Source organism: Eleutherodactylus coqui, chromosome 3 (assembly GCF_035609145.1).
Source record: "Eleutherodactylus coqui strain aEleCoq1 chromosome 3, aEleCoq1.hap1, whole genome shotgun sequence".
NCBI lineage: Eukaryota > Metazoa > Chordata > Amphibia > Anura > Eleutherodactylidae > Eleutherodactylus > Eleutherodactylus coqui.
This window is the reverse complement of record NC_089839.1, coordinates 202,960,888-202,979,061: the sequence shown is the minus strand read 5'-3', so window position 1 is coordinate 202,979,061 and position 18,174 is coordinate 202,960,888. Positions and strand designations below refer to the sequence as shown.

The following is an 18,174-nucleotide window of genomic DNA, read 5'->3' as shown; positions in this document are numbered from 1 at the left end:
AAATTAATAAATTAAAGTATAGTCTCTCAGATTTTCATAAAAAAGAAATTTTCCCACGGAAATATAACCATAAAAAGGATCCCAAACCAATGGAATCACATAAACATAAATCTGGAGCTACGAATCTGACCCCAAATCGGTCAGGCAAAAGAGTAACCATTACAAATCGATTAAGTAAAACACCTTCAAAGAATTTACCCTCAACATCGGGTATGTGGATGCAACATGCACCAAAGATGACCCGCCAACTCCAAAAACAACTCGCTCTCCAGTGAACTTGTACCTACCACCACCCCCAAATACTCTGGGGTGATCACTAAACCCATCAGCTTAGAGATCCCCAGCCAACCATTACTTACAACCACATTAATAGACACACCCAAAACACTGGGTCAAAATCCATTTTTCACACCTCCGTCGGTTTTAAAACCTATAGCATCCAAGTCCATGCTCCAAACAATTCCACCTATGAATAATAGCCCACCACTATGAGACTTTAACATGACAGAACAAGACAGGGACACTCTACATCCTTCCACCCCAAATGAACAAACTGCATCTCCCTCTTTTTTAGGGTTGTAGAAAAAGGCCCTCCTGGCCACTTCTATCGTCCGGGACCATCAACAGCCCCACCAAACCCCTATTTCCCAACCCTGTTCACAACAGTTTCTGTACAACCAAACACCCCCCAGAAAAGAGAACACCCTGCCCATTGTAAGGTCCAAAATATCATAATTTTATCTACTTATTCACACAGCAAAAAGCATCCGTAAAAGAGGAAGTCGAGAGGACGAGGTAAACGAGGAGGTAAACACCAACATGACAAGCGGGGGAGGTTTTAATTTATCAAAATATAATCTAAATAGACGGAAAGTAGACGTCCTGTCAAAAGGGCCTCTCGTTTAGCCCGTCCAGCCCGCCGGATTTGTTCCAGCTTTACATTGATCTACGTAAGGCCGAATGCACGCGGCCGAGTCGGACTCCGCATGTTTTCCCATTTTAAACCCGGTCTATCCTTTTGTTCCTTATGAGCGCAGGACCAACTTTTTTCTCCTTTATCGGAGGGACATGGAAATCTATATGAGCCCACAGCAAATCATGGGTGCCATATTAATTATCCATATACAAAGGATCCATAATTCAGCCTGTGCAAGAGCCTGCAGTAGGGTCATATAGCAATCCTGGGGCACTAATTATTACACTCTGACAGACTTAATATGATATATTATTAGTATCAGACTACGGACTATTAGTATCCAGTAACTGCTAGGATGTGTTTTAGTGAGAAATGAGTTACGATTTAAATGTGCGCCAAAATTTTGTCTCAAAGTCAGTCAATCAATAGGGGGTGTAGAGTTAGATAAAGGCGTTTGAGGATGCATCAAACTTCTCATCCAGTATTGGACATGGTGATAAACTTGGCACATTTTCAGACTGGCTGATCTGAATTTACACTACTAGACTGGATTAGTACATCTGTGATGATGATATGGATTACTGAGGAAGATTTATGAAAACTGTCTGGAAGAACAAGCAACTTTCATTATTTAATAGCAGAATATGCAATGAAAGCTGCATTGTGATTGGTTGCTATGGGCAACAATAACAAGCGTTCTTTTAAAACGTGTCACAATAGATAAGCCCTGCCCCCTGCGTGTTATATTACCCGTTAAGATTCCATGATGCATCATTTCCATCTGCTACCCAAGGAAAACAGATTGTCGCCAGTCATCTGTTGCTATAAGATATGAAGATGGAGAAACCCGCAAGCGGATGGAGAACGAACCCCCGACAAGGTGAAGGTCATACTTACGGATAGTTGTAGTTAGGCTTTCTGTCACCCAGACAAAGATTTTATTCCCTGCCCCATTTCATGTGTAAATACCCCGTCCAGGGTCTGTTGGTGCCCCTCCTGGTATCCAGTACTGGGGGCACTCTGTACAACCATGGAAGCCCCCTGCTACTCCCATTCCAAAGGGTACACGGGGCTCTTTGTTGTCCCTAGCAACCAATCACAGCGCAGCTTTTATTCTACCTCAGCAGTATAAGAAATGAGAGCTGAGCTCTGATGGTTACTAGGAGCAACAAGGACAGATTTGATAAATTAGGCCACAAAAATTAATGGCAGCCATACCCCCAAATATTCTCTATCCAAAGGGACAGTCAGACAGCCAATATGGGCATTGTTACCATGGTTGCCATGGTAGCAGCAGCCATTTTGGTACAGTCAGTTAGAGGGAGAGGTTATGGAACTGCCGTACTAGACCTGAATGTAGCCGGAAAGCCGATAAGGGTCAGAAGGTGGAAAAAGATGGAATAAAAAGAAAAACATGATAACTGGAGGGCGAGGAGAGATTTATTATATGAAGTATATAAAAAGTGATTAATGCAAATTATGGGTCCTCAGTTACAACTTTTGACTCTCAACTGGCCATACATAATACAGATATACCAGCAGTGTAATCCGTGAAAGCTGCATTGTAATTGGTTGCTATGGGCAACAAAGACAATGGTCTTTAGATGATGGATAAGCCCCGCCCCTGTGTTAGGTTAGCTGTTATATCCCATGATGCATCACTTCCAACTGCCAATCATAGAAAACAACTGATCATCCGCCATTTATCTGCCATGGTAAAATATGAAGAAACCCGTGTGGAGCAGTGCATACAAAGCCCTGACGGCGTGAAGGTATTGTACGCTGATACTTGGGCAGAATCGGAATTATGCTTTCTGCCACCCAGGGCAAAGATTTCATTCCCTGCTCCACCTCTGTGTTTTCATCAGGCCTGAGGTTTGTTGATGCCACTCCTGGTACCCAATATTAACCTCTTCCCACTCCAGGATGTACATTTATGCCCTGCAACATTGGGGTATATATGAAGAGACATCGCGGCGTAACCTCTCTTCATACAGCGCGGGCGTCAACTTTAAATGCCGTTGTCAATTCTGACAGTGCCATTTTGGGTTACGGGCACGCAGCTATTGGGCCTAAATGTAGACAGAGAGCAGATAAGAAGGTAACTTCGGAAATGATAGAACATAAAGAGATACCACAACCTGCGAGGACGGAGAGATCAATTTCATAAATCGTCAAATAAGTGGTACAATTCTCATCAACCAGCGAGAACGGAAGAGAAATATGAGGGGGGGGATACATTTACTATAATTCTGTAATCCTAAAGCGCCAACATACTACACAGCGCCATATGGGAGGGCGAACCGCAGGACAATACAGTAGTGCCAGGAGGACCCTGCCCAGAAGAGCTTACAATCTGTGGCCGGCGTCAGCTTTGAAGGGTGACCTCCATACAGACGGCTCGTGGGTCGTACTTCATAGATAATCCAGCATTCTGAATTCTCTAAAAGCGTGGTTTTGGAGGGGTATTTTCTCATAACAATTTTACATTTCTTTTTAGGGGGGTCTTCCATTTACTACAGAAACATATAACACCTGGAAGCAGCAACGTACCAGACGACAAATGGAGCTCGATGTGAAGATGAAGATGTAATCCTGCCGCTAATAACCATGTCTACCTGTTAGTATGTAGATTACAGCTAATGTGTCAACTCCAGTTGTGGCCCCAATAGTAACTGCACCCCTAGCTGTGGCCCCCATAGTAATAGCTCCCCTCAGTAGTTGCCCTAGTATTAATCAGTGTCCCAATAATAATATTATGCTGTGAATAGCAATCATGCACCCCCTAAAGATAATACTGCCCCAAAAATAACAGTGCGCCTCCTTAATAGCCCCAATAGCAATAGTAAGCCTCCTAAATAGCCCCAATAGCAATAGTGCGCCTCCTTAATGGCCCCAATAGCAATAGTAAGCCTCCTAAATAGCCCCAATAGCAATAGTGCGCCTCCTTAATGGCCCCAATAGCAATAGTACGCCTTCTAAATAGCCCCAATAGCAATAGTGCACCTCCTTAATAGCCCCAATAGGAATAGTGCGCCTCCTTAATGGCCCCAATAGCAATAGTACGCCTCCTAAATAACCCCAATAGCAATAGTGCGCTTCCTTAACAGACCCAATAGCAATAGTGCGCCTCCTTAATGGCTCCAATAGCAATAGTGCGCTTCCTAAACAGCCCCAATAGCAATAGTGCGCTTCCTAAACGGCCACAATAGCAATAGTACGCCTCCTAAACGGCCCCAGTAGCAATAGTGCACCTCCTTAATGCCCCTAGTAACTATAGTGCACCTCCTTAATGGCCCCAGTAGAAATAGATCACCTCCATAATGGCCCCAGTAGCAATAGTGCACCTCCATAATGGCCCCAGTAGCAATAGTGTGCCTCCTTAATGGCCCCAGTAGCAATAGTGCGCCTCCTTAATGGCCCCAGTAGCAATAGTGCGCCTCCTTAATGGCCCCAGTAGCAATAGTGCGCCTCCTTAATGGCCCCAGTAGCAATAGTGCGCCTCCTTAATGGCCCCAGTAGCAATAGTGCGCCTCCTTAATGGCCCCAGTAGCAATAGTGCGCCTCCTTAATGGCCCCAGTAGCAATAGTGCGCCTCCTTAATGGCCCCAGTAGCAATAGTGCGCCTCCTTAATGGCCCCAATAGCAATAGTACGCCTCCTAAATAGCCCCAATAGCAATAGTGCGCCTCCTTAATAGCCCCAATAGGAATAGTGCGCCTCCTTAATGGCCCCAATAGCAATAGTACGCCTCCTAAATAACCCCAATAGCAATAGTGCGCTTCCTTAACAGACCCAATAGCAATAGTGCGCCTCCTTAATGGCTCCAATAGCAATAGTGCGCTTCCTAAACAGCCCCAATAGCAATAGTGCGCTTCCTAAACGGCCACAATAGCAATAGTACGCCTCCTAAACGGCCGTAGTAGCAATAGTGCACCTCCTTAATGCCCCTAGTAACTATAGTGCACCTCCTTAATGGCCCCAGTAGAAATAGAGCACCTCCTTAATGGCCCCAGTAGCAATAGTGCACCTCCATAATGGCCCCAGTAGCAATAGTGTGCCTCCTTAATGGCCCCAGTAGCAATAGTGCGCCTCCTTAATGGCCCCAGTAGCAATAGTGCGCCTCCTTAATGGCCCCAGTAGCAATAGTGTGCCTCCTTAATGGCCCCAGTAGCAATAGTGCGCCTCCTTAATGGCCCCAGTAGCAATAGTGCGCCTCCTTAATGGCCCCAGTAGCAATAGTGCGCCTCCTTAATGGCCCCAGTAGCAATAGTGCGCCTCCTTAATGGCCCCAGTAGCAATAGTGCGCCTCCTTAATGGCCCCAATAGCAATAGTGCGCCTCCTTAATGGCCCCAGTAGCAATAGTGCGCCTCCTTAATGGCCCCAGTAGCAATAGTGCGCCTCCTTAATGGCCCCAGTAGCAATAGTGCGCCTCCTTAATGGCCCCAGTAGCAATAGTGCGCCTCCTTAATGGCCCCAGTAGCAATAGTGCGCCTCCTTAATGGCCCCAGTAGCAATAGTGCGCCTCCTTAATGGCCCCTGTAGCAATAGTGCCCCTTCCTAATGGCCTCAGTAGCAATAGTGCGCCTCCCTAATGGGGTTTTGTCATTACAACAAAACCTTGTCCACCTGCTCAGCCTGGCCTAAAATAGGGCATCCTCGCCTGTCCTGGAGCCGCGGGATGCAGATGAGAGCCGCCGTCAGTGTTGTCGTCGACTTCCGGGTAGACGGCCCGGCGGAAGAGAGAGGTCTATGGCCAATCAGAGGCCACAGCGTAACTGTACATACATCACCATACATACTACTGGTAAGTATGTACGCTGACGCTGCAGTCTCTGATTGGCCGCCGACTAAACCTGACTTCGCTGGGCCATCCACCCGGTAGTCGCTGCAGATAGCAGCACGGCTCTCAGCTGTTTTAGGCCGGGCCGAGCAGGTGGACGGAGTTTTGTTTTAATGACAAAACTCCTCCAATGGCCCCAGTAGCAATAGTGTACCTCCTTTATGGCCTTAATAGCAATACTGCACCTCCTTAATATCCCCAATAGCAATAGTGCACCTCCTTAATTACCCTAATAGCAATAGTGCCCCCAATAGTGGTAAGGTCTCCAAAAATAATAGTACACCAACAATTTTTTTGAGTTGGGATTGACTGACTATGCCGTCTCCCAATCTGTGACTTGTAGTACCCCTGGTTTGACCTGGCACTGATGCCGATTTTGTTGTTGAGTCTGATTTGGCCTGATGCTAATCTCTACTGATCAGGCCACTTTCACACGGGCCACAAAATCGTGCGATTTTCCCGCGATGCGACACTGCTACAAATCACATGTATGTGAAGCCCATGATTTCTAGTGGGTTCCTTCACATTAGCTATGTTTTGTAGGCTGCTACATTGCAAGAAAAAAAATGCAGCATGCTCTATACAGCTGCAATTTGCGATGTTTTGTAGCCCATGATTCCAGATCGAGCCTTCCTTTCTGTTGCATCGCATCACACGAAAACGTGGTTTTCGTGTGGTGCGATGCAACTTTTACAGTAAAACAAAAAACAATACATTACCTAACAGGCGCTGTCCACTCTGCCGTACTTCTCCTCTTAAAGCTCTGGCAAACCTGTCTGTAGTCTTTAACCAGCACTTCCTAGTGGGTGAGGGGCTTCAAAAATCCCGCCTCCAGGAAGCGCTGGCTTAGATCAGTTCTTGAGTGCCATGGCTCAGCCAATCACTGCAGCACTCGATGAACCAATCAAAGCCATTCAATGTGATTGGTTCATCGAGCGCTGCAGTGATTGGCTTAGCCGCAGGGCTCGAGAACTAATCCGAGCCAGCACTTCCTGGAGGCGGGATTTTTGAGCCCGCTCACCAGAAAGTGCTAGCTGAAGACTACAGAAAAGTGTGGCGGAACACCCAGAGGAGAACTGCGGCGGAGCAGACAGCGCCTGTTAAGTAATGTATTGTTTTGGTGTTTTTTAAATGTAGCCAGGGCTTATTTTCAGGGTAGGGCTTGTATTTTAAGCCCTCCTAAAAATCCTGGCAAAATAGCGCTACAAAGTCGTGTGACTTTGTAGCGCCACAAAAATCACTATATCGCCGTAAGAGAATACGGTGACATTGCATAGAACACAGCTGCAATATCGCTGTGATTTTCTCGCGGCGATATAGCTTTTGCCTGTGTGAAAGAGGCCTTACCCAGTATTGACTCCAGGGCTTGCTGTTTACTTTCTTGCCTGTTTGCTCCACCAGTCAGCGACTACTCTGGAGATGCAACCTAGGGATTCGTAGCAGCGAAGTCCAGATCCCTGTATAGGGGTTAAAGGGTGAAAACCTGCGATCCTTAGATCCTGCTATCCAGAGTAGCCAGCGCCAAGTCTGGCTGTGGAAGTGCAGTTGCTGAACATGCATTAAAGGAATTCAGCATTATAGGAAATGTGGTGTAAATAATTTGAAGTGAAATTTGAGAAGGTATATAGGGGGAGGAGGTGAGGGTAGTGGGATAGGGAGGGAGGAGGTGAGGGTTTGTGGGATTGGGAGAGAGGAGGGGGGTTGTGGGAAAGTAAGGGAGGTGGTGGGGGTTTGTGGAATAGGGAGGGTGGGTATGGGATATTTATATTTTAAATGTGGTAATGTTTTAAAAGGGGTATTCCGGTTCCAATAGGTTAGCCTCTGTACATGGAATAGGGAATAACTAGCTGATCGGTGGGGATCCGACTGCTCGAACCCCCACTGATCACAAGAACAGGGGCCCGTTCGGTCCCCGTATGAAGGAAGCGTACGTTGGGCAGTGCGGGAAGCACAGGTTGGGCAAGTACAATGTGCTCTATTCATTTCAGTGAGAGCACCAAAGATTTCTGCGTCAAGCGCTCTCATTGAAATGAATGGATTGCAGTGTGCCTGCCCAACTTGTGCTTCCCGCACTGCCCAACCTGGGCACCCTTCATTCAGGTACCGACCAGGCCCCCATTCTTGTGATCAGTGGGGCTCCCAGTGGTCGGACCACCACCTATCAGATACTTATCTACAATCCTGTAGATAGGGAATAATTTGTTTAAACTGGAATATCCCTTTAATGTTTTTAGCTAGAATACCTATTAAAATAATTAAATATCTGCTAACTACTTGAATAAAAATTATTTTTTTTAAAGCCAGACGTGTGAATAGCTTATTTTTTTAAAACCGTTTAGCGTGATCATTAATGGCTCTCCTCCCAGTTTATTCCTAAAACATTTAAAAAAACTGAGTAGCTCAAGTCTGATTGGGACATGTAAACATGGTTTTATTATACATCTTCTCCACTTCATGGAATATGGGCTGTTGTCACGCAAGAAGAAGAAGACGTTTCAAGACAATATTAGTAGACAGCCTGCCCAGTTCTTGGTGGGATTGTCACCTATGAAAAGCAGCTACTTTTCCTCTTTTAGGCCAGTTGGTTACTGATCTGGAAATGTCTTCACTAGTAATTTGTAAATTGACAGGAGAGCAGAACACACGTATGTAATTTTTTCCCCGTGTGCTGTTCGCATGCGCGGGAAGAAATCGCAGTATGCTTCGTTCTTCTGCAGATCCTGCAGGGATGGCTTCCATTGAAGTAAATGGAAGCAGTCATATCCGTGGCACAGCCACTGCTGTCATTGTGGCTGTGCTGCGAATCCTCAGGAGATTAAAAATAAAAAAGGGAACATGGCGCATGCACGCGGCACACTGCCAGGGTGCCAAGCACATTCACCGGTTAGAAGAAAAAAGATCTGGCCGCGATGGAGGTGAGCCCCGCAGTGTCCGGACAGGTGAGTACATGTCATTTTTGGCCTCATGGCACGGGTGAAAACTGCAGTGGGATTCCACACTTGGAAGCCGTGCGTACCCGTGGACATGAAGCCTACGGCCTATGGCCATTTCTCCTTTGGACAACCCTTCTTAGAAGGATGCCTTGCTAACAAGCCAGCAGTGTTATTTCTGCTGTCATATGTGTAGAGAGCTGGCAGTAAGTGTTTGTTCACACGGCTTATTACTGTCAGATCCACATAGGAAAAAATTTTTCCGACACAGAACAATTTATTTCACAGCAAAACGTAGAGTTCAGCTGTGGATTTTCATGTGGATCTGCACGCGGATTTAGCCCAAAAGCATATTTTCATGTTCCAGCCAACATGGTTTCCGTACAGAAATTGCATCAAGACCTGACGCGTCAATACTTTTTTCACAATGTGGATTTCCAAATCCATACGCGGAAAAATACACACTGTGTGAACTCCAGTGTGGATTTCCATTGAATGCTAAAATGGTGCAGATTTTACAATATATTTGGGTGCGGAACCTGCACTTAAATGTGCTGCGATATCACTCCACGTGAAAGAGGCTTAAGGGTATGATCACACAGATCCAACATGGAATTTTCTCCACGGATTCCAACTCTAAAACCGAAACAGAAATCTGTGACCAAGCTATATACGTGATGGCAGCATGTAGCAGCAATCCTTGCGGAATTAAATCAGAAATTCTGCATGCAGATTATGTCTGCTGACAGGGCTAAAATCATGTGTGTATCTGTGGCAAATTCCGCAGCAGAATAGCCGTAGATTTCTACTGCCATCTTAGGGGCGGAATCTGCGCAGAAAATTCTGTGACAGATTTCACCGTGTGAACATACCCTTAAGTTTTCAAGTTCCTTGCAGAATCATCACAGGAGATATTAAATATTATACACTGCGCCATACTCAGCTGTAGACTTTGAATAAAGCGGCACAACGCATGCTTGATAGTGGGTCCATTTAAACTTTAGCTGGAGTCGTCTGATTGGGGAAGGGGAACAAGCACTGGCGTACCGCTAGGGGTTACAATTGTGAACTGGACCCTTTGCAAACGGGGGCTCTCAGGCCCCCTGTCACATACAGTATCACTGCCGAGATCCCTCTGCCAGATACATTGCCGCAGACCATGGGCTGGCTGTGGGTCGCATTCAAGGAGAAGAGGGCCGGCAGCCAATTACAGGCTGCAGACGTCCCCGGTGAACTCCTCCCTTCCACTGAGAGACTACAGTTGTGATTGGTCACAACTGCAGTCTATCAGTGTACTGCTGGCCACGTGATTGATCTGCCCGGCGGTGCACTATTGGTGACCAATCATGCGGCAGGCAGTGTCGGAGGTGGTAAGTATTGTACATACTCAAATATATACGTTATACCAGCTGTACATATATAAGTATATACAGGAGATATCCAGGTTGTACCTGCATGTTCCATATTACTATATACAGGAGATGTATAACTTATACCAGTAGTACATATATAATTCTATAAGGAGATACCCAGGTTACATCAGCGTGCTCCAGATCACTATATACAGGGATACAGGTAAATGTACATCTCCTGTATAAAGTGATATATACCATGCTGGTATAGCCTGGATATCTCCTGTAAATAATTATGTATGAACAGCTGGTATAAGCTATACATCTCCTGTATATAGGGATATCAATCATGCTGATGTAAACTGGTCCAGGATGCACTATATACAGAATATGTATAGGCGTACAGTTTGTGGTTGCAGGGGTCACAATGGCGACCCGGCCTCTGTGTTGAGGGGGCACATAGGCCAACCTCCGCCATATACATATACACATTCAGTGCATTACTGGCTGGTTGCGCTGTCGGCGGCACCACAGCGATCACGCTGCCGACATTGTGACCAGACGGAGAGGAAGCCAACACAGTGTAGAGGAGTAGGGAGGAGGAGAGAGGCAGCCACACGGCCCGGCAGTGAGTGGAGCAGTGATTATGTCATCACAGTGCTGCCCCTGCCTTTTACTGGACACCAGCTGCATCTACTTGTCCTGCTGCTCTGCTCACACGGAGAAGTGGACCGGACCCTGGAGTATGTGTGTGTGTATATATATGTACAGTTTTCTCTAAAAATAAGCCCTACCCTGATATTAAACCTTACCCCTATTTTCAGGATTAAGAGAGCGCTGTGATTGGATCGAGCACCAGCCAATCAAAGCCGGCGCTTGAACATTCACAGCCATTCAGTGAATTACATCACTGAATTGCTGCGATTGGCTTATCAAGCGCCGGCTCTGAATAACTGGCGCTTGATCCAATCACAGCACTTACCGGAGGCGGGGTATTCAAAGCCCCGACGCCAGAAGAAAATCCTGCCAGTGCTGAGGACTGCAGCAGTGTGGAGACCAGTGCAAGGGACACAGACGCCGGTGGCTAGGTGATTATTGCTTTTTTTACCTTATTGCTTATACTCACCCAGCCGCACCATGCTGCTGCAGTTCTCAGCACTGACAGGATTCTCTTTCTCTTGGTAATTGGGCTTTAAATACCCTGCTCCGGCAAGTGCTGTGATTGGATCGAGCGCCAGCCAATCAGAGCCGTCGCTCGATGAAGCAATCACAGCGTTTACCGGAGGCGGGGTATTCAAAGCGCCGTTACTAGGAGAAGAGAATCCTGTCAGCGCTGAAGACTGCAGCAGCGTGGGGTCCAGTGTGAGGGACACAGACACCGGCGGCTGGGTAAGACACCCCCAGAAAAAAAAGACACTGTCCTGTTTTGAGGCAAAAATTAATATAAGACAGTGTCTTATTTTCAAGGAAACACAGTATGTGTATGTATATGTCTGTCTATCTCATATCTATCCATCCAACTCTCTTTCATCTATTTATCTCATATCTATCCATCTGTCTGTATGTCTATCTATCCATCTGTCTATCTCATATCAATATATCTTTCTCACATCTATCTATGTTCCATCTCACATCTATATCTATGTTCCATCTCATATCTATGTATGTATCTATAAGTTATACATCTTCCTGTATACACTGTATATAATTGCACACTTCACACACAATTAAAAAACGCATCAAAAACACAGTTTCTTAATAATGTATGTGGTCTTTGAATACCGCATGCAATTTTTTTTCATGTGTTTTTCTTATTTGTGGTTCAAAAGTACAACAAAAACCTGAACACACCCTAAGGCCACTCTTACACCTGCATTCCGAAAACGCTGTCTGAAATCGTGGCATTTCTACTGCAATTTCAAGCGGCGTTTTTGAACACATGGTACAGCGCTTTTTAATGCACCCCATTATTGTAATGGGTAAGGAGGACAATTAAAAAACATGAAAACGCAAAAACAGAACAGACAGCTCTCGAAAATCGCAGGGTTAGGAACACGGCATTTGAGCGCAGGTTTGATTTACCCCATTAAAATCAATGGGAGGGTTGTACGGCGCTTGGGTCACCACGCTAATAGCAGTGAAAAGCGGTATGTGTGTGCAAGCTGAACTTTTGCACCCAGGCCCCTGAGGAGATGTAGAACTTATACTAGCTGTACATATAAAATTATATCCAGGAGATACTCAGGTTAAAGTGACAACACAACGCACAAATCTCGCACAATTTTCTTGGCTGTGTGAAAACGGCTTAATGGTGGCTACAAACATATTTTCACATAGTCCAGGAAATTAGTCATATTTAGAAAGCTTACGCGAAGGGGCTAGATCATGCATATGAATTTGTTTTGCAGCTGTATGCAGCATGGTTTAGATATGGGTACAGGTACAGTTGGGGGGTGAAAGCCCAGCTGAACTTTTGCACCCGGGCCCCTGAGCCTTTAGTTATGCCCCTGCACATAAGGAAGCCATTGTGAAGACGATGCTGCCTGTTTTTGTCAGAGTAAAACCTGTGACTCACCATCTCTTCATAGGTCCTATTATCTGCGATTGGAAATGTTGTTTCTCCACCGCCGGTCACATTGTTTAGATAGAAGAGAACTGTGACATATCTGAGGAGAGAGCACATTGTGTGAGTCCGGGCACACCACTGATCAATGATGTAATATGCCTGTATATCCTGCAGGGGGCAGGATTTCCACATCCATAAAACAGCAAAATGCATCAGAGACATCAGGAGGATGTGGTCATCTGAAGTCAACACAATGTAGCATATGCAATCAAAAAGTATTAGCTCCTCTATGCAGGGGGCCTGTCAGTAGGTGCCTGCATATATCTACTTATCTATGTCCTTTCTTATGGTATATGAGAAGGGAAAGAAAGAGAAGCAAAGGGGAAATAAATAGATATACAGGAAGGGAAGGAAACATCAAAAGGGAAATATATATACCATAAGGAATCTAGGAATGGAAGCAAGAAAAGAAGGCAAGAAAATAGCTATACAGGAAGGAAGGAAAGAGATATGCTATAAGGAAGGAAGAATAGGAAATAGATATACAGAAAGGAAGGAAGAAGAGAAGAGATGGAAAAGAAGTATACAGGTAGAAAAAGAAAGGAGCCATATAGTAAAGAAGATAAATATACAGAAAGGAAGAAAGGAAACCTATATAAGAATGAAGGAAAGGAAAAGGAAATGGATATACAGGAAGAAAGGAAGGGAAAATACATATACTATAAGGTTGGAAGGAAAGGAAAATAGATATACCAGGGAGGAAGAAGGAGAAGGAAGGGAAGGAAAATAAATATACAGGAAGGAAGGAAAAATATACCCTATTAGGAAAGAAAGAAAACAGACATATAGTTTAGAGGTAAGACAAATATTCAGTAAGGAAGAAAGAGAAGGGAATATAGGAAGGAAGTGAAATAGATATACAGGAAGAAAGAAGATATAAGCTACAAGGCTGGGTTCACATGAGTGTATTACGCACACAGATTTTAATATGCTGTACTAATGCAAAATAGACAACAGCACTTGGACGTACCTCGCAATGCTGAGGAAGGCCTCCGGTGAATGATGCAGGCTCAACAGGATGGGTCTGGATTAGAGATGAGTGAGTATACTCGCTAAAGGCAATTGCTCGAGCGAGCATTGCCTTTAGCGAGTATCTGCCCGCTCGAGACTAAAGGTTCGGGTGCCAGCGCGGGGGAGCGGTGAGTAGCGGCTGTCAGCAGGAGGGAGAGAGAGATCTCCCCTCCGTTCCGCCCCGCTCTCCCCCGCAGCTCCCTGCCCGCCGCCGGCACCCAAACCTTTCGAGCGGGCAGGTACTCGCCAAAGGCAATGCTCGCTCGAGCAATTGCCTTTAGCGAGTATACTCACTCATCTCTAGTCTGCATCCATGACCCATACAAACACGTATAAATGTTCCAATAGAGAAGCCGCATCCAGGGTACCAATGGTGCAAATACTCACAAGCTTTAAAACTGCTCCATCTTTATTCAAATGCACAGGAGTTTAGACAACGTTTCGGCTATCTCTCGTAGCCTTTTTCTAGTTACCGATTACCAGGGGTTGTGGTAATCAGTGACTGGGAAAAGGCTACGGGAGATAGGCGAAACGTTGTCTAAACTCCTGTGCATTTGAATAAAGATGGAGCAGTTTTAAAGCTTGTGAGTATTTGCACCATTGGTACCCTGGATGTGGCTTCTCTATTGGAACATTTATAATATGCTGTACTAATTCGCTGAGCCAATCTCACACGAACTGTGTGAAAAACGCTCGCAAAAAAAAAAACGCAGCAGATTTTATCTTGGCGCATATTATGAGCGCAGGAAGTACACATGTCAGTACGTGCTTGCTGCATACTTGAACGCTTATCTATCGCACCCGGCATGCCACGAATTACGGCTGTCTGAGACTGGCATAAGGAGGGAAAGGAAACAGATATATAGGAAGGAAATGAAGGACAGAATGAAGGAAAAATCCATATACGGGAAGGAAGAATGAAAGGAAGGGCAATAGATATACAGGAAGGATGGGGAGAAACGATGGAAAAAGGGAAAATACATACACCAGGGAGGAAGGAAAGAAAGAAGGAAGAAAGATAAATATGCAGCAATGAAGAAAGAAAGGAAGGGAAATAGATACACAGGAAAGAAGGAAAGGAGAACAATAGATATACAGGAAGGAAGAAAAGAAAAAGATGTACTGTAAGAAGAAAACCTATAGTAAGGAAGTTGGGAAGGAAGGAAAGAAAAGAAGGGAAGGAAGGGAAATCGATACATCAGAAGGAAAGGAAATGAACAGCTTTCATAAGGAATGGAAGGAAGGAAATAGACTCCTTTCCTTCCTTTAGTTTCAGGGTCCACGAAGAAGTGCAAGATAGAGCCTTTTTACACGGGCCGACAGTCTTTCAAACTACTGCACGAGCGCTAATGCAGCGCTAAGGTCGTCAGCGCTCGTGCAGACTGTTTACACAGAAAGACTTGCCTCTAGATCACGGGCTTCTCGCTGAGCGCTTCACCTCCTATGGGAAGCGCTGCGTGGGGAGCGTATACACAGGACAAGAAGCCAGCGAGCCAATGAGGTTTTTTAAGCTGACTGAAAAGTCATCTTAACAAACTGCAAATGACAAATGAGTGATTTTTCGCATTCACTCTGAACTATTATCGCTCAAATTCGTACGAACGAATTTTGAACGTTAATTCTTACATGTAAATGGGCCTTTAGTCACCTAGTCGCCCAGACTTCAAAGTAGTATGCGGTTTCCTGCCCTCTCTGTTGCTTCTCCTGCAAGGTTTTACACAAAATTCATTGCAGACCTCGATTACAGAAGCCTGGAAAGCACAGCCTGTTTTGGTGGCCTGTAGATATAATCACAATATATGCACAGACAATAAGTTGCGAGAGAGTCCATTGCCATTGTAAGAGTACTTAGCAGTTGTTTCTGCACATTGTAACCCGGGGTTAATAAAATTCACTTGACTTATTCCAACATTTCGAATGGAAGTGATGGGGGTAAGCAGAGGGTCTCTTACCGACATGAGGTTTCAAAAGCAGAACTTTCATTGGTTGTTAGCTTGGTGTGGGCGCATGCCGTCTCGGGAAACACTGGCCCGCTGTCCATGTGGGCATGGTAATGTCCCCCGCTGTCGTACCTCACTACCTGCAAGGGCTCGCTGTTCTCCACCACCTCAGCAGGCAGACGGGTTAACTTGATGACTCTAAAGAGTAGATACACCAGAGGCCATTAGTCTACTAGATCTACTATCCAGCAGTATACATCAGGTAATGACTGCAACTGGGAACCTTTACAGCATATATGTGGTCATAGCTTTTCATAGGCGCTAATGGCAAATAGATCCCATTGACCTTCTGCTCGCTTCTAAAATTTTCAGTGTCTTTCAAGAACCAGGAAGATTAGGATGAATAGATCCATTCTGTGCTCTGTGCATTGTGAGAAGATATGAACACAAGTTATCCCCTATTGACAGGACCGCTGAGACACCCACTGCGACCAAGAACCAAAGTCCAGAATGTCCCGCAATGTTCTTGGATTGTGGGGGTCCCAGTGGTTAGATCAGTGGGTTATCTCCTATGTATCTTGTTTGTGAGATAACCCCTTGAAGGATATTTGCACACGTACAAGTTTTCCATTGTGGATTTACTACAAAATCTGTGATGTATCTGCAACACAATCCACAAGTGTTATACAGTATATAGATTTTGTTGTGAATTTGTATCAGATTTTACTCCATAGGGTTGAAATCTGTGGTGAAAATCCATGACGTACATTTACATCATATGGATGGCGCGGGTTCAGGAGCAGAGTCCGTGCCATCCACAGTGGGGGCTGGTTGTGACAGACAGCCGGCCTCCTGCAGCAATGGCGGCGATAGTCGAGAATACCGATCCCCACTGTTAAAGCCCCTATAAGTTGATCACGGCATGTATGGCATTAACAGAGGGAAGGCACTCCCTTTGTGACAGCATCAGACCTGCGCCACAAAATCATGGCTTTCAGATCTGCCATAACAAGTACTGGCAAGTAAATCATATACACTGAAGTATTATCTGAGTGATCAGAAGATCGCAGGTTCATGTCCCTACAGGGGTATAAAAAAGGTAGAAAAAAAATAAAAAATAGCAAAAAAAACGATTAAAAAATAAGTGCCTTTTTGTGCACTTTTCCCTTTTAATTAAAAACACTTTTTAAAAAGCTATGTGTTTGGTATCACTGCATCCATAACATCTCATAGAATAAATTGAACGTTTTATTCCATGAAGGAAATGCTATAAAAAAGGGCCAAAATGTTTTTTTTCTGTTCACTTTACCTTCCAAAAAATAACAAAAAAAATTATCCAAAAAGTTGATGTGTCTTTCCACCATGCGCCCAAAAAAATTAATAAAGTTATACAATAACATATGTAACCCAAAATGGTACCAGTAAAAACTACAACTCGCCACGCAAACAAGCAGCTCACATATGGCTATGCCAACGGAAAGATAAAAATGCTATGGTTTTTGAAAAGCGGACATGAAAATCCCCCCAAATCTTTGCGCCTTTAGGTCCAAAATGGGTCCCACACCCTCAAGTGCATCAAATCCACACTGTAGGTCAATCTCTGTACCAAATTTTGTACTTGTGCGAACGTACCCTGAGGCCACTTTTGCACACAGTGCTTAGCAAAGGTTTTCTAATGGCCAGACATTTGTTGGGAGTTTACAGTATGGCGTATTGTCATCCGTCTTTTTCAATAGTCTTTTCTATATGCCATGATAAAGCATCGAATCAATCACTCCAGGCAACATATTCATTAGGACAAAGTAAATGAAAGTAAACAGAAGGGCGCCCACTGATTTCCGAGCTGTTTGCTGATAATTACAGGCGGGCTGGATCCTCATTTCCTCTGTGGCCCTCAATTAACACTACATCAGCTCAGTAAATAAACTCCAAGTGGATTATGGAGATAAGAGATTTCACCAGATCTGCAGTCACCTTCTGCCCTCACAATACAGGTTATTCCTTCATTACTGTTTAACCCCTTAGGGCTCCTGCACACTTGCGTTTTTCTTGCGCATTTTTTTTCACGCGATATCGCTGCGTTTTTTCACGCGATTGTCAATGGGACTTTCTAATGTTAAAAACGCATTGCAAGTTGGTGCTTTGCAATTTTTGTGCGATGCGTTTTTAACATTAGAAAGTCCCATTGACAATCGCGTGAATAAAATGCAGTGATATCGCGGGAAAAAAAACCTGCAAGAAAAATGCAACTGTGTAGGAGGCCTTAAGGACACGTTTTTTGTCCCCCCCCCCCCCCCCCCTCCCCATTTTCAGTTTTCCTCCCCCTTTTAAAAAATCATAACTTTTATTTATCCATTGACATAGATGTCTGAGGGCTTGTTTTTTGCGGAACGAGTTGTATTTTTCAATGATGCTATTTAGGGTACCATATAATGTACTAAAAAATTTTTAAAGTGGAGTAAAATGAAAAAAAAACCCAACAAAAAACACAAAATTCCGCATCTTTCAGTGCGTCTTGTTTCTACAGTGCACAAACTTTATTCTATGGGTCAGTAC

General features: G+C 44.7%; 1 protein-coding gene across 1 annotated transcript in view; it reads right to left on the bottom strand.

The window, feature by feature from the left end:
• The window catches only part of P4HTM (prolyl 4-hydroxylase, transmembrane), a 72,579-nt gene that overhangs the window by 9,755 nt on the left and 44,650 nt on the right, over positions 1-18,174 (bottom strand). The window contains exons 6-7 of the mRNA XM_066596814.1: positions 15,631-15,816; positions 12,617-12,707 (exon numbers count right to left, since the gene is read on the bottom strand). Of these exons, the coding sequence (XP_066452911.1) occupies positions 12,617-12,707; positions 15,631-15,816 (277 nt within the window). The remainder of the gene's footprint in view (positions 1-12,616; positions 12,708-15,630; positions 15,817-18,174) is intronic.